The sequence below is a fragment of the Chironomus tepperi genome, unplaced genomic scaffold, assembly GCF_022539635.2.
Source record: "Chironomus tepperi strain 1889 unplaced genomic scaffold, CSIRO-AGI_Ctep_v1 contig_137, whole genome shotgun sequence".
NCBI lineage: Eukaryota > Metazoa > Arthropoda > Insecta > Diptera > Chironomidae > Chironomus > Chironomus tepperi.
In genome coordinates this window covers 1,614,007-1,631,451 of record NW_027226259.1, presented here as the reverse complement: position 1 = coordinate 1,631,451, position 17,445 = coordinate 1,614,007, and the positions used below count along the sequence as shown (strand labels likewise).

The 17,445-nt window shown below is 31.4% G+C and overlaps 2 protein-coding genes across 7 annotated transcripts in view; one reads left to right on the top strand and one right to left on the bottom strand.

The window, feature by feature from the left end:
• Tomosyn (syntaxin-binding protein tomosyn) overlaps positions 1-8,166 on the top strand; it is a 74,731-nt gene extending 66,565 nt beyond the window's left edge. For all 6 annotated transcript variants that reach the window (XM_070636657.1, XM_070636659.1, XM_070636656.1 and 3 more), the window contains 3 exons: positions 130-225; positions 400-524; positions 594-8,166. In XM_070636657.1, coding sequence (XP_070492758.1) covers positions 130-225; positions 400-524; positions 594-856 — 484 coding nt within the window. In that variant the 3' untranslated portion in view covers positions 857-8,166. The remainder of the gene's footprint in view (positions 1-129; positions 226-399; positions 525-593) is intronic.
• A 3,251-nt stretch (positions 8,167-11,417) lies between these two features.
• On the bottom strand, positions 11,418-17,089 carry SCAP (SREBP cleavage activating protein). Its single transcript, XM_070636654.1, has 6 exons — positions 16,765-17,089; positions 16,600-16,680; positions 15,941-16,505; positions 12,722-15,821; positions 12,365-12,574; positions 11,418-12,042 (listed from the first exon to the last, which is right to left on the bottom strand). The coding sequence occupies exons 1-6, from the start codon at positions 16,851-16,853 to the stop codon at positions 11,861-11,863; spliced, it is 4,227 nt and encodes a 1,408-aa protein (XP_070492755.1). The 5' UTR covers positions 16,854-17,089; the 3' UTR covers positions 11,418-11,860.
• Positions 17,090-17,445: the final 356 nt, after the last annotated feature.

The following is a 17,445-nucleotide window of genomic DNA, read 5'->3' as shown; positions in this document are numbered from 1 at the left end:
CTTTTATTCTTTCTCTTTCTTTCCCTCCTATAACTATAATCACACGCCGTTAATTTGTTTCTCAACACACAATTTGCTCGTGTTCTGCCCATCCCCTCCAATTATCAAAAACAAAAAATCTTCATGCAGGATATCAAAAACATTTTGCTTTAGCAATAGAGGTCATGGATTGTATTTGGCAACACCGACTGAAATCCAAAAATTTACATTGTGCTCTGAATTTAGGTACGTATTTACCAATGCAAAAAGAGAGTGAGAAATAAAAAGTTTTAGACACGATGAAGGGAGGCAGTAAAAAAATTTATTCCAATATTCTTGCTCTCTGCTTCTTCTCCCTTTAATTTATGTTACGTGAATAGAATAATTGAATTAAAATAAATACAAATTTCTGTTTTACAGTCAAAATTATAATGATATGCTTGGGGATTTATATCTGCAATGTGAGATGCCAGAACCACCGAAAGAAAGTTTTTTCAAAGGACTCTTTGGTGGTGGTGCGAGAAGCATTGACCGCGAGGAATTATGTGAGTTCGAGAATTTTGCATTCCAATTGACTTATTAATTAAATTCCATATCTTAAAAATATTTCACAGTTGGCGAAGTTAGCGGTAAACCAAACCGATCTGTTGCAAAATTAATTTCGGGTCCGAATGCCAATATTCAAGATTTGAATACACGCGCAAATACTGCATCAAATGAATTCAGTCGTGCCCATCAATTGATGATAGAACGTGGTGACAAATTAAATAAATTAGAAGATAATGCTGAAAGAATGTCGAATGAAGCGCAACAGTTCAGTGGAGCAGCATCACAACTTATGGCAAAATATCGCGACAAAAAATGGTATCAGCTGTAAGTGAACATTAGAGAGAATGTATAGATAAATATAGAATGAATGAAAGAAGTAAAGCTTAATACACAAACACATAAACACAAATCCACAAAAAAGGATGAAAAAGAATTTCCAGCATTCTTTCTGTTACTTCCTGTATGTATACTTTTTTTTTGACTTTTATTCTGACAAATGTGGCTTTTTGACAAAAGATGTGAAGACAAAGTAGCATAAATATTATCGTTCATATACACATTTACGCATAGACTTTTCAGGCATCCGAACATTATTTACATGAATTTAAATACAAAGGCATAATAGCTTTTTTGAGGTAACAGAAAGTCAACTTTTTTCAACTTTTTTTGTGTATTTTATCCGAGCGACACAGGTGATGAAGGATACGTCACTGAATTCTAAATACATTTGGCTGCCAAAGATAGGCAGCTGCGTCGCTCGGGTTACGTTTGTGTGCGAGAAATCATTGCCACCGTAAAAAAAGGGGTTTTATGGGGTTTGAACGAATAATAGAAGAGAATATTTTTTGTTCTGATCGTTGGGGAAATTATACAAAAAAATGATGTGTAAAAGTGACATCACATGAATGAATAATTACGATGCGTAGAAAGAAATCATTTTGCTTAAGCATTTTTGGGTGTCCAACTGCTGCTGCTGATGATGAATTTAATGGGAATATGAAAAACGTCTGGCAGATGTGGGGGTATGACGCCTTTTGTTATGTTTATTAAGGTGAAGAAATAAATGACAAAAAAAAATTTAATAATAATGTGTTTTGAAACATGAAAAAAATGAATTCAATTAATGAGTAAAAAAATGAAAATGAAATAAATGATGATAGCTTTAAATCAAAAAAATGAAATAAAATAAAATATGAAACTTTTTTGAAAAAAAAAATTATATATAGAACAAGAATGATACACACATACAAATAAATAATAATAATGAAGAAAAAAAAAATTATAGCGGATTTTAAGACTCTTCAAAAAAAACCATGATATAGGTGTAAAACTTTTACTGTATCTTTCTATAGCTTGTGTAATAAGCAGAAGAATAATAATTATTAAAAAAGAAGATGATGAACATTTCATACTATAAGTGAAAAATTGTGCTAGCGCTTCGTTGGCATATTTGTATAATTTCTGTCAAACATGATGAAAAACAAGAAAAATTTTTCTCTTTCTCTCATTCACTCAATCATTCACTCACTCACTAACTATCAATCTATCCTCTGAATTTTTGTTGTACGCCCTCCTATCTCTCTCACTCCAAAAATTTTCTAATTTCTTCAAATAATTCTCATATCATATCCTAAGTCTTGATAGACATCCTCCATCCTCATTTCTTCCAAAAAAAATATATATTTTTTCTCGTATCGTAACCTCGTTAGGAAAATGAGAAATTTTATGAAAAATATTTTTTCTTCTTCTTCTTCTTCTTCTCTTTTCGAATAAGCTGCGTTATAAAGCTAAAAATGTGAAAGCTTTGTGAGCTTTTTCAATTCGTTATGCTTAATGAGATGAACAGAATTTATAGCGGAAAACGCCCAATGCTCTAACACAAAAAAACAATCCTCCTACCAACTCCTATTCAACATGATAAAAAAAATTGCTGCTGCTGCTGCTTGTTATGTTTCTTTTCAAACTAGATGATACACACGTTTAAAGTTTCCTTCTTCTTATTTTTTTATAACTTTCTTCCTTCTTTGAATGGATGCGAAATGAAATAACTCAATTTTTTTTTGTTGTTTCCAAATTTTTGTTACTTTTTTCGAAGGTATGTAGTCATAAAAAATTTAAAGGACGGTTTAGCGTCGTGTACTATGCGCTTTTATCCCCATAGAAATTGAGAGCTTTATAAAGAGTCTTTAGGGAAATTAATTGAAATTTTTTATATTTCTTGTATAAAGTGCTAGGCATATAGCTCCTCAATAGTCATCGACTGCTTAGCTACGTTTGTGAATTGTGAACATTTAGAATTTTTTATTGATGTTTTATAGGAGAGCAATGGATTATTTCACGCATTCTTTTGCAATCCATCCTATAAAATTCAGCTGTGTCTACACCAAAACAGGTTTAACGGCAACATTTTAATTATGAGCATTTTTATGAGTCACGACATTTTGAGTTTTATCGTACGCAATGATTTCAAAGATTTTTAAAAGATTTCAGATCTAATAAATCATTTACATCTTGACGTAAATGTGACATAATTTGAAATTTTCCATGTGAAAAGTTTTCCGGGCTAATGTCTGCCTTTGATTTATTGAAGTAATTTGAATCGTTATTGCCTCATTTTGTCGTTATAGTTACATCTCCCCCACGATTTGACGACAAAATTTTTTCATTTCAACTTCGAATTCTGTGACTGAAACTTTTTAACAGTTTTAATTATTCAAAGCTGTATTTAAACCCTTTTTGTAATTCACATGGAAATATTTTCAATCAAAAAATTTTCCGAGACCCCCTAAAGTGAAGCACTTTTTCATAATTGTATGCCACTCTGGGGAAGGTAAACATTTTTTTTATGTATTCAACTAAATCCCAGAGTTTTAAGAGAAAAGCAAATAAACGCTAAAATGAAACAATTCACATTGCAAAATTATTGATGCCAAATGTAGTTTGTGTAACATTTCAATTCCATTTGTAGATGACAATTTGTTGTTTTATCGAATGAATTTATGTAGAATTTTAAATTACTCTAGAGCAAGCTAAAGTTTTATTTTATTTTACCCATTGAATTAAATCCCATGAATTACATTACGAAAAAAGTCCTCGTATGCTTTGTATACCGAACAGCATTTATGATCCTTATAATATCTAAAAATTTATTTTCGGTCTAGTAATAAGAAATTTACTTATATTAAATAGGAAAAAAATTGTGAAGACTGCTTCCTCTCTTCTTCCTCTTCATTTCCTTTCCTTGAGCATTCCATTCAAAGCCGATAAGGAGATTCTTTTTTCTTATTTTTCCGATTTTCTTTACCTTCCCATTCTCGTCTCAATGCGTATTATTTGTGGGCACAGAACCAGCAAAATGAAAACAAGAAAATAATAAAAATATATTTAAAAAAGCTATCATAAGCCTATGGCATGATACACATATTTTTTTCGGCAGTTGTTCTCACGTAAAATCATAAATCAAATGAAGTCGTGCACCTGACTTTCGTCGCTTTTCTATTGAACGTTTACTTCCTTTTCGCCTCAATTAAATAATTTTTTTCTCTCATTTATTTAATAAATTTCCTAAAAATGAGTAAGAAAAATCAGGAAAATTAATGCGCATATTCTCGAGAATGTAATCTCAAAGCAAGCATGAAATCAAATTGAAATCCCATGAGCCTCATAAAAATCAATGGTAATAGGCCTTAAATCTTGTTGTTACAACTACAACAATGTGTAGATTGCTCTCAGCAAAAATCTCAGTCAAATCCAATTGAGTAGTAATCAATCGGATTTGAATAATGTGGAATCAATTCATCGATTTTTTTGAGAGAAATCTTACAGACTTCCGGTGACCATAACAACCAATTGGACGCTTAACAAAGGCAGCTTCCATTTCATGTTAAAAAAAACGAAAATTAGGCTTTGCCTTTCTAATTTTGTGTCACTCGGGATAAAAACTTTGAGAAAATTTATCATAAGCTGACATGGGTATAGTCTAAAGAACAACATAAATGTTTACGATACTTTCTCAAAATGCTCAAGACAAACAAAAATATCACCTGATATCGAGGAAAAGTCTGCTAAAATACTTTGAATTTTCGTTCATTCTCTTTTCTTACTCATTCTATGAAATTAAATTAGCAGCAAAATATGAACGATGTAATTATATTTGTTTCTGCACGAGAAAAGGAGCAGTTAATAAATCTTTATTAAACTTCACAAACAATAAGAGAGAATAGAAAGATGAAACAATGATGAAAATCAAATTAATAGCATTAATGAAAAAGAATAAAAGTGACATAAACTCGTTAAAATATATCTGTGGTTCAATAATGAAAATTTATATAAAAATGAGAGGAAAATAATAAAAATATTAAGCTCACATAATAAATTGAGATGAAATTTAATAAATTGTATTGCAATTTACCGTGACACAAAGTTAGAAAATTGAAAATTGTGAGGTGGGATGAGAGCAACTTGACGTGATTATTTTCTGTTTCCATCTCCGAATCATCAAGTTGCCTTCCTTCCCGTGTTAAAGCGAACTGTTTAGAATTATTTAATTTTTCACTATCTATCCCTATTTATCTGTATAGCTCTATCTCTACTCCCTTATCTCACTCATAAAATCATCGTTATTATTGTTAGTATTATTACCACTTACCCGTCATGTAATTACTTGATCATTATTATTTTAAATTAAACTACATTTAATAGCTTAGAGATTAGGATAAGGATGTGGATCTTCAGGACATTATACGATTTAATGTTGGATAAAGTCATTAAAAAATCACGATGTTGCTGGATAACTCGGTTTTTTAATTAAAAAATGACATATATCCTTGAAATTATTGCGTCAGACATTTAGCTAGCGAATATATTCTAATCATCTGACCAAGTTTTCCACAAGGATACTTAATTGAAGATGAATGAATCCCAAATCACTTTAAATATTTCTCACAGAAAAAAAGAGTCTTTAGATACAATTGATTTATTCATGAAAATGACGAGAACGAATTTGGGGATTGTTCGGATAGTAAGTAACGATTAAACGACCATATTGGACTTTTCTTCAACTTTTTAGAGGACAAATTGTCATAAGGCATAATTAAAACTTAACCTCTCCCGCTAACAAGCAATGAGTTTGCTCTTTTGAGGCCACACTCTTTGCTGGCTAGAATCCTCCCATTGGAACGGTTACGTAAAATCCAAATGATCCCTTTCTGTATAGTGAATGAAATATTCATCCCCCAATTAAGTTGGAATGAAACGAAAAGTTAGAAAAATGTGCAGGAACTAAAGTTTTTTTTTCTACTCACACACGACCTGCAATTTCATACTCAAATATGCACATACGAAAAGTTTTATTTAACATTCTCGGACACACTAATATTTCTATCGAGCAAATGAAAAATGCAGAAGTAAAATTTTTATATGCAACAAAAATTTATAGGAAAGTATGAGAATTTTTAGGAAGCTTAAAAAAATTGTTAAAAACTTTAAAACCCATCATAAACCCGACCATCATTCCATCGTTGTTATAAACAATCCCATTTATGCGATGTATTTTTTTGAGTCCATAAACATCTCTCTGAATGAGTTCCATTTTGAGATCCACTTTTGTGGATAAAAAATTTTTAGATTCTTTTTTGTACTCCACATTCTTTTGTGTTTACATTCATCTGTATAGGTACAGTGATTGCAATTAGATCGACTTCTCTCATGTACAATTCCAATTAACTAAATATTTATAAGCTGAATTTCGAATGCATATTGTTTCCCACAAATTCTTTTGAAACTGATTGAACATCAAACACTGCCTTTGTGATGTAAAATACATAATTTTCAAGAGCTTCCCATTCATTCATTAAGTGAAGAATTTACTGTGGAAAGTTCCATTAAGTGCTGATTTATGAGGGTTTTAAGTTGTATCCGTTGATACCATTAATTGCTGTCATCAATTTGAAACTTGCTTTACATGAACTACTTTAGTTCTTAATGTCTTCGAAAAGTTATTGATATGTATCTTGGGATATTTAAGAGTTTGACTCTATCCCGGAAAGCAGGGCGACTTGAATCTGACTTGAATCTGGTCTGATAACAGGGTCATGCTGCCCATCTCTACACCATGTACCTTCCGGGTTTAGAATCAAAAGAAATTGAAACATCAGTAATTGATTCAATTCAAGGACTTATCTCTTAAATTCTAACAATAAAAGAACAACATCAATTGAAAACCTTAAGCTGTGTGCAGCATTGAGCCAAAAAATTACCATAATATACTCAAGAGAATTCCCTCATAACCGCAATAGAAAATATTTGATTTGCAAAATGTTTCGTAAACTTGAACATTGCTCAATAGCCACACAATCAATTCCCACTTGTCTATTGGCTAGAGTTTAATATAAATAGTTTCAAAAGAATTTATTTTCGATTTCAACATTGCAATAAACAGGAATAAAAGATGATGCATCATATTGCACATTGTTGTTTAAAATATTCTATTATTTTCACAGAAAAATACAATTTTTTCCCATCCAACATATCAAAAAATAATATCCAAACGAGATGAGAATAAAAAAGTTTCATTGGCACAATCAAAATGGGGGAAAAAATATCATTTTGTACAACAACAATAAATTGATTGATCATTCAAGTATGAGATGGATCAAGGAATTTATTTTATTATTCTCTCATAGATCCAGCTGTAGTTCAAGAATGGCAATTGAGAGTCCTAGGAGCGTATTTTATTACAAACGGTCTGATATTCTTTTCGTATTGAAATGGAAATTGGCATTACACTCGGTTCCAATATTTTTCGATTATGCAAATTTTGTCAGATTCTTAAGAGATGATAAATAAAATTAGTTTTGCGTCAATTCCATTCCCGAGGGACACAAATGAAGAAGGATATGCCATGAGACTTTGAACGTTCCACTAAACCTTATGGCTACCATATGGTTGCGAAATTTAATCGACTTATGTAGGTGCTAATAAAAGATGTTTATCGGAGGGGTTCTATGGCGAAGCCTTCTTCATGTGTGTAGTTCGGACTATGATTTTGTCAAACTTATCTGCAATCAAAATCGAACATTTCAAAATTATATTTTGGCAAGGGAATATCATAAAATTGCAATAGACGCTGTAGTGTACTTGAAAGTTTTATAAATGGAAAATCTCAACGACCGTAAGAAGTGTTGCAATTTTCCCATCAAAATGAAAAACAAGATTATACCGAAATAAAATGTCCTCAACAGATGAAAACAAGAATCATATCAGTTACGCAAAAAAATGAAAAATTTTATCCAATTTTAAATGAAAATATATATCAATGGACCATTCAGCTCGAATATAAATGAAAATAGATGAAAAAAAAATGAAAATATGATCTGAGATGATCTGAGTGACAGAAAATTTGGGTCGTGACCATTTGATAGACAAGTGGTTCATCAATATATGCAATGATAGCATTTCATGAAAATTTTCATTGATTCTGATAGTTTTCGGATCAAATTTTGTAAATAGCTAATAATAGATTCTCGAAAAAATAATAAGCCAGCTGCTTCATGTCTGAAAAAATCCACTTTCAACTCAAATGATTGCGTCAATAAGTTTATGTCACTTGGATTAAATGATCTCGTATATATCAGTTTTTAACAAAAACGAATGTGGAAATTGTCATCAGTTTTTGACCTTTTAACTTATCTCTGTCTCTATATCTCCAACAATAATACTAAGAAGATACAACAAAAAAAAATCATTTTATGATGAACTATGCCACCTTTAATCTATCAACGAGGAAACCTATCATTTCTTTCTCCACTTGCGCGTGCTTCACACATACACCAAAATTCTATATTAATTTCTATTTCTCTTACACTTTAAATGTCGGTATAGAAAAAAAGGAACAAAAAGACAGAAAAGTTTGATGGATGGACGGATGAAATGAAATTGCGAAATAATGACAATAAAAAATGAGAAAAATGAAAATTTTTTCTTCATAGAATGAAAAAAAAAAAATTGAAAATCTCTCATTTTGCTCCACTTTTCATTTCTATTTTAAATGTTTCTCCCCACTCTCGTCGTCCCTCAATAATATTCTCTCCACCCTTGACGATTATAGTTAAATTAATTTTGTTTCTATCAAACCATACCAACCACGCCATTATCTTAACTTAATTTTGTTAATTTATTTAAATTTTATTAATTTAACTTTGAATTATATTATGGCAGTCGTGGGCAACCTATGTGTTGTGGCACATTATGGTGTATCTCGAATATTAAAAAGTTGTCCACAACTGCATTAGAAGGAATGAAAAATGTTAAGAAATCAATCTTTTTGCGTACAGTATGAAACACCCCACCTGAAGAGCGTAAAAGAAAATTGTTTAAAAAGAAAGAGAAAGTTCCAGCAAAGTTTAAATTTTAAGCGATACAACATTAACAATAATTAAATTAAAATACTTTATTCATCGTTAGACATTCAGAGTTGTTGTTTTAAGTCACACGACTGGGAATTGGGCATAAATTGGCTTACAGGCTTTCCAAAAGTTTGTGCATTTCTTCCAAGATGTACTGACATGCCTGTTAATTACAACTCTGCCTTAAATAATAAAAGCTCTTCCCAACTTCTTTACATTTATTTCGAATAAAACAAATAATAATTACGTTGCGTTGTTTTAATAATAAATTAATTAACGATTGTATTAATTTTTTTGGGGCTGTTTAATGAAATAAAGCCTTTAAAATGCCAAATTAATTTAAAAAATACACCGTGAATAGTTGAAAATAAGAAAATACCTAAAAAAATAAAATTCGCAATTTTTTGATTTTTCATTGCTTGGTGATGAAAAAGATGAAAAAAAAATATTATGTAATAAATAAAACGTGCAATAATGGTGGGTACTGAGGTGGAATTGTAATGGCTTTGTTGTCAAGTTTTCCATGATAATTTAATGTCAAAGGTTTATAGAAACTTGGAGATTGATTGAAGACATTTTTTCGCTCAACTTCACAGATACCTTTTTCATAGCACTTGAGGATATTTATATCTGCAACCGGTTTATGGGGCTATTCCAAGGCTGTTCACTTATTATGTGACGTATCTTCTCCCTTTTCGTAAAAAAATCTCAATGGATGATTCCAGACGTAACAATATATTGAAGGGGATCTCATTCTCACTAAGTGCGTTACGTAACTAGTGAATGTCCCATCAAGCAACAATTGTTGCTGTTTGAAGACATTATTTGATAATGTCAAGAAGAGAACTATTGAATAATTTAAAGCACTTTTGACCTTTTAATGATCATTTTTTTGACTCCTTTTTGCCAGGATGTTAAATCGATTGAAAAAAAGAAAGATCGCATTGAAGTGGAAATCATTAAAATTATGGGATGGGATTCTAAAATTTTATAGGAACTTGATTACTTTTCCATTACAATTCCTTTCAATGCTTCCACCTGTAATTCATATTTTTATGTTTATGAATTTTTCGTTAATGTCAGTTAATGACAAAATATAAAAAAGCTTTCGCATGAAGATGAAAAGCTTTCCTTTATAGATAATTTGTTATTTAAAGAAAATGATGACACACAATATGAAGAATATAAATTTTTTGAGTTGTTTTTATATATACATGAATGAGATGATGAAGAGAATAAAAAAAATATATTATAAAAAAGTTTTTTGCGAGAAATATATACATATATATAATTTTATAGATGAAATATATGCTTTAATAATAAAAAATATAAGTACATGAAATCTTGTTTCATTGACAAAAAAAGAAGTTAATTCATGAAATATATTTCTTATGTAGATAATAAGTAATCAGAGGAGTGGCAACCCGGGATAAAATTGACATTTTTCTTCCTTTAGAACCTTTGTTTCAATTTGCTGTGTGCTGAATTCTGGTTTTTTGATAAAAATCTTTCAAAATTGGATGTGACAAAATCACTTGAATAAATTAAATTTAAAGAATATTGAGTCAAATGGCTTAAGAAGTTCATAGGAAAGATACGATCAAAAAATTATACAGCGCACGAGTTCTGAATGCGAAAAATGCTTTTTCAACAGATGTTACAAGATCTGTTTTACATTAATTAATTTAGAAAACAAAAAAAAGAATATTAAGCCCTAAAAATCCTCTAAGCAGAAACAGCAAATGAAAACAAAACAATTTCGTTCGTTACATCCAAAATTAAAGAAATACAAAAGAAAAGTAAATTGCTGTGTACCGTAACATTAAAAATTTTCAAAAGTTGATTTCTTATTTTTTTATAACACAAAATGCCCAAAAGCTATCGAAAAAAGAAGTTTCAGTTTTGCCAATTAGTAAGTTTACAAAAACAACAATAAACTTCCTTCTGAGACTAGAATGGAATCCGAGCGACATCCTTCAAATTTTGTTGACGAGTGACTGTATGATGATCTTAACGATAAAGATTTGTCATGCATGTACAGATAATCAAGTAGTAGAAAATTTTTGAGTCACTCGGGTCGTTGAGAAAATAAAAAAGTATTTTCAAGTCGCTCACCGATGTCATTGAGGACTGTCAGAAGGAGATTTATATGGGGACATTCACTTGTTACGTAACCTCATACCCTTTTTCCTTAATAAAATTTGAAAATACAATGAGGAAGGGGGAGGGAGGTGTCTCATAGCGTCACGTAACAAGCGAACGACCACAAAGTAAACATCATGAGAAGATATGCTGAAACAAATATAAAATATAAAGAGAAATTAATGAGACGATGTATCATGTAAGTAGAAGAATTTTCAATAATTTCGGTTCATGCTGCGAAAAGGAAGAAGGAAGAAGAATGAATGAAACCACATTATTTGTAAAAATTTAATTAATTGAACAAAAAAACACATTTTATTGTCTGTTCGCTCGCTCTCGTATAAAAAAAATCAACAAACATCAGAAAAAGTTCAAAATAAAAAATTATAATAAATATTATAATAACATTGCAATGAGCAAAAAAATGATGTAAATTAAAATGTACTCAAGAAAAAGAACATAAAAATTGTTTAAACAATGGAGAAATAAAACAGAGAAAGAAAAAAGTTATTTTCAAAATTAACATCAAAAAAGTTTTTTTATTCTTTCTTTTCCCCCTTTTATATCCCCTGTCGTTTGTTCATGATAGTAGAAAATTTTCATCTCATTTTATAGCGAAAAAAGACGTCAACAGTGTAGTTTTTTGAATAGAAGATAAGCATAGCAGAGAAAGTAAAAAGGAAAGACAGCTTGATTGTTAAATTAATTAAAAGGAATCTAAAAAGTCATCATCAGAAATGAAAATGTAAGACTTTAAGTGAAGTGTGACACTTTCATTTCATCTCTTATTCATTCTTATCATGCAATGGAAATCTAACAACTCGCAATTCGTGACCAAAGTCACAAATAATTTGTCCAAATGATGGTATCAGCATCTTCGGTGTTATTTGTTGACTCATCTCAGATCGATCTAGTTTGACCTCATGCTTCACATGTCCATCTTTCACATCTGACACCAAAAGAGCTCCTAATTGATTCATCATGCGTACACAATTCAGTTGATGAGGTAAGAAAATATTTAGTATTAATAATATGTTCAAACTGTATGACAGACGCACTTTTGTACTTCTCATATATGTATGCACACTTTAAATTTTAAGGATATATGAAGTCACATGTGTCAAAATACTAATCTCAATTAAGCTATGAAAACTAATTTTCAGTTTGCAAATCTCTTCCATAAAACTGAATATTTGAGGACATTCCTTCAAGCTAGCCAATTATTTAAACCAACAGTCCGAATAGATCAGTACAAAAATGCGTATGTTCATGATATAATCTCAATTTACCTGGTTTAGCTGTTATCAACAACGATGGAGTCAACATGACAATTGAATTTGAATGGGCATGATGAAGATTAATCGTATTTAGTAAATGCCCTTGAAAACGTTCCCAAACACGTATTCGTTCATCTAAACCTAATGTAATAATGTAACTAGGTGCACTTGTTATGGAGACTAAGCATTCTTCATGTGCTTGCAAATTATAGAGGCAAGCTCCTGTAAAATTAATTAAATACACATATATTTAATTTGTATGCATGAGATGACGTTAAGAGATTTAAGTGTGAAAAAGAAAAGTGGAAGAAAGAGAACAAGGAGATTAAAATTGAGGTTGTGTGTTGATAATTGATTATGCATGCATACCTGTAACAACATCCCATAAACATAATATTCCATTTTGAGACCCCGAACACCCGGTGCCGGCTTGAAAATGATCAATTAGTAGAGTGGTAATTGGAGAGCAATGTCCATGAAGGGTATACATTAACGTATTCGAGTCTGTGTGAAAAACTTTGAGTGTGTGGTCTTGACTGCCCGTGAAGAGCACATTTCCTAACAAATCTAATGAGGTTATTGGTTGTGTATGGCCCGGATGTTGCAACTCTAATATACATCTTAATTCCTCTTGTGTCGGTGAATATGATATACTCGCACTTGATTGATTCTGCGATAATGTGGTCGCAGATAACGGAGATGATAAATTTAAGGAATTTCGCGGAATATATCGATTATTTTGATTTTGTTGTTGTTGTTGTTGATTAAAACTAGATATACTGCCTGCTGAGCCAGTACGGATGTGTGTTCGCCTATAGGCAGATGTAAAATTCCAATCTATATGTCGTCCTTGTGTATATGTTTCCAGTCTATAAAAATCGATACGACCTGATAGGCGTGCAGCTACCACTTTATCACTAGATAATTTCACATGTGTGACTCCATCTCCATGAGTCTTATCTGTTTCAAAAATTGTCCTTAAAGTACCAGTCGTTGCCTCCCAAAATTCTAATCTTCCGCAAGCACATCCAATTACTATTAAATTATCAGTAAAATCAAGTGTCCAAATTGGTGATGATTTATATTGTGGTGAATTTAGTCCATTTACATTATCACTACTGCTACTATTGACACGATTCAAGTTATTATTTAAACTTATATAATTATTAAATTTGGTATTATTTGTTAATGGCGATGTCGGTGAATAAGATATCGTATCTGACGACGATTGTGTATCATAATCAAATGACTTTGTTCGTGTCGGGATTATTTCAAAATATTTCTCATAACTCCTTTTGAATTCATTCTGTGAATCAAAATCTCCATCACAGCTTTTCATTCGTTGCGATGAAAAATCAAAATTTAAATTGCTACGTAGTCGCAATTGATTCGTTTTACTATCATTTTGCGGCTGCTGCTGCTGTGGTGCGGTTTTAATTTGTACCACATTATCCATTTGAGTTGTCTGTTGAGGTGACCTTTGTGCCATAATAAGATTCTCTTCGGAAACTGATGGTGATTTCTTCTCTAAATAATATTGCTGAAGTTGCTCAAAATAACTTATTCTATTAATTTCCGCCACAAGCTCTCCATTTGTCGATGACCAGATTTTGATAATATTTTGCAAGCAGGAACTGGCTATTAAGTTTCCATCAGATACTACACATTCAATATTGTGTTTATGACCTTTCACTCGAATTGGAAATCCTTCCAACACGTGTTCAGTCTTTGTCTCAATTATTTCTGTATCATCCCAATGACTTGATCTCCATTCAGCATAATTCCTGGAGCAAATGCAACGATACATGACAATCATCGTATATGTAATAACAAATACGCTGACTAAACACAGAATTGCGGTTAGCATAATCTCCATTGGTGTCTTTGGAAAGAGTGGATGATCATCTAAATCATATGGCAAGTCGTCTTCAGCATCCGCATCATTTAAATCGAGTGGATCAAGAGCAGATGTTAAAGCATTCCATTTTGATGACGATGGTGGAGTCTCATTGGGATTGCGGACTTTTAATGCAACCTCCATTGGAACCACATGTGATATTTTAATGGCAGGTAAGATTGTCACGTAATGTCCACTCATTGTTATATTGTACTGCTTCAATATACTCGCCCAATGAAAGCTTGACAACTTGTTGCTCATCTCATAATGTGGATGCTTGAGCTTTTGTATTTTTTCTGTCACATTATGTTCAGCACTCTCATCCATTCTCTTATTCCATTGAACATTTTTCGTATAATAATCCATCATAATATTTGAGAGATTCTTAACCATACTCTCATAATTATTAATTGCTTCACTAGTTCTTTCACTTGGAGTTATTGTTGAACTATCACTTGTTATTATGCTGTTCATATCAATCATGAATATATTTTCAATTATACCCGACGTATAGATAATATTTGATATCCATAAAACCATCCATATCATAAAGCCACGCTGAAAGAATCTCGTACGCGCCCAAAAGTTAACAATTCTTAATCGTTTGGGAATTTTCTTTTCTGTTGATTTTGCATTTGATATTTCTTTATGCTCTAAATCAGACAGTTGAGAAGGATGTGATTTTGATCGATTCAATGATCTCGCGTCATATTTCATCATTAATTCCTTGCGATTATGCCATGATGAATAGTCAAACATTTTTGGTAATTTCTTTACTTCCATTTCAACCTCTACTCTTTTGATGTTAAGTCCTAGAGCGGTTGAGAACAGAAACATTTGGAGAAAATAATCGGAAACTAATCCGACAATAGCGAAAATGCAAAATTCTTGTAGGAATGGTAGAAATGTTAGTACGAGACCAGCTGTCAGGATTGTTATTTCTGTCATCAAATTCTTCGTTATTGCCCATCCTTCTTTCATAAGGCCCTGTGCAACACGAATTTTAACATCTAAATTATTTTCCGTTGTCATTACACTTTTTGTCAACACCAGACAATTCTCAAGGCCAACAAGCAGCAAGAGATATGGATAAACGCCCATAGACGATTGTACCCAGATGCTAAGTCCGAAGAAGAAGCAAAATCCAACTGACATGACAAGGCTACCGAGAACTGTTACGACGGCTGATAATGACACAATAAATCTGGAGCGTATCATTTCAACTTTTCGGATTGAAAAATACATGTAGATGAATAGAACGGTTAATGCAATGCTTAACGGAACTAATTCAATCATATTAAATTCACCAGGATAATATATAAATGTAACTGATGAATTACTCATGTTGTTGTCTGCTAATTCATTCAATTGCTCATGATGTAATGGATATATTTTGTGTAGCTTCTTCTGTAGAGATGAAATGAATTCTTGATTCCTCTCCTTCATAATTAATGTTATGGCATATTGAATTATTCTTGACCGATTCTGTAATGGATATCGTTTCAATCCAGAATCTAAAATTGGAACTCCTAGAAGCATCTCTGCCGTCGAAACTTTCGATTTCTGATTGTTCTAAAAATACATGAAGCGGGAAGAAGATGCATTGAAAAATTTATGTGTAATCATTTCTGCTGAATAAATATATGCATGCAGTAAATGTATTATTATTATTTATATATTTGTCGACTTACATGCTGTTGAAATATTGTGCTCAACAAACTTGTGTCTTTGTTGAAATTGTGTATATTTTGTCTCCAGAAATTGGCAGGCGATAGCACAAGGCAATTATATTCGGGAAAATAAACGTCTTTCTGAGGTCGCTTAATACTATCAACATGCAAACACAAATTGCTCAATGTCACATTCGTTTCATGATTATTGATAATCTCAAGTAATTTGAAAACTTCAAATAGTGGACCACGAAATGCATCCGTTAATACTAATTCTTTTTCCCAAGGCAATACAATACTCCGCAATATCACTTGCTGTACATACATATATGGCGGTTGGACTTTTGCCCACGATAGCGATGGAATAGGAAGTGAAGAAGATGAAAAGTTGTTATTTTGTTCTGCATCGGTGTGCAATTTGCCGATGTTATTATTGTTGTTAAGTCGATGATCATCATTATCACTTTCCTTATCATCAATTATGTCCTTGACATACGAATAGTTTGTAACGTGTTGTGAGTTGTACGGCAAAATGACTTTTGTTGGAATTTTTCCGGGCAATGGAGAGAAGTTGAGGAGTGGGTAGCTATACATATATGACGATAAATAAGCAGACAATTATATAGATATATATTTGCGTCATTCATTTAAATAATTTTTTTAAGAAGTTGTTAACTCACCAGCAAAATAATATTGTTAATATTGCAAGACTTGTGCTGCACGTTGGATAGCTTGTAATAAAGAGTCCATGACGATAGTATCTACGCATTAAATTATGAGAAAAATTGGAAATTCATGAAAAATTTTGTAATAATATAGCCACATTTATGATGATTCATCCTTACAATTGTGCTACTTTTGATGGCAATTCTGCTCCTTTTAATTTGTCTTGTCGACTATCGGCTTTAGTAAAGTTTTGTTTATTCTTTTCCATTATATTTTTCCTCTTATAAAAATCACATTAAATGAATGTCTTAAAAATTGTTTCATCATACATTCTAAATTGATAATCTTCAATCCCTAACTTCACTTTACTTAACTACCGGTTTATTTCATTGTTCCATAAGATCTTTCTTAGACGTTTATAAAAATATATAGCTATTACTTAAAAATAATCTTTTTTTTTATTTCAATGTTTTGTTATTTATTTATACGCTTTTATTCCACTTATCCTATCCTCTAATTACTCATTCTAATCGAAAGTAAACAATTTATTATTCGATCAAAAAGTTTCGAAGCTTTTAGGTATCTAAAATTGCAATAAATTTGAGAGATTCTGATAACTAAGTAGCTTAAAATAGCATTAAACTTTAATTGAGACTCATTCATTCAGGTATTGCTGAATTAATTAATGTTTCGCAATTATTTTACCAGAGCGTTTCCCCATGAGGTTTTCCATTTTATCCGTAGTTGCTCTCCTCAATCCGAATATTTTGCTAACGGTAAATTAAAATTCAAACCTGTTATAAAACTGCCCACCAATATTCCCCACTCACCATCTCCTCACTACTATAATGATCTACCGG

Bases quoted from the DNA above. Each gene is read 5' to 3' on its own strand.
- SCAP (XM_070636654.1), bottom strand. From the start codon at position 16,853: ATGGAAAAGAATAAACAAAACTTTACTAAAGCCGATAGTCGACAAGAC. The intron at 16,506-16,599 runs GTGAGTTAACAA...ATATATGTATAG, and splicing joins TTAACAATATTATTTTGCTG to CTACCCACTCCTCAACTTCT. The intron at 12,575-12,721 runs GTATGCATGCAT...TTAATTTTACAG, and splicing joins TTTATGGGATGTTGTTACAG to GAGCTTGCCTCTATAATTTG.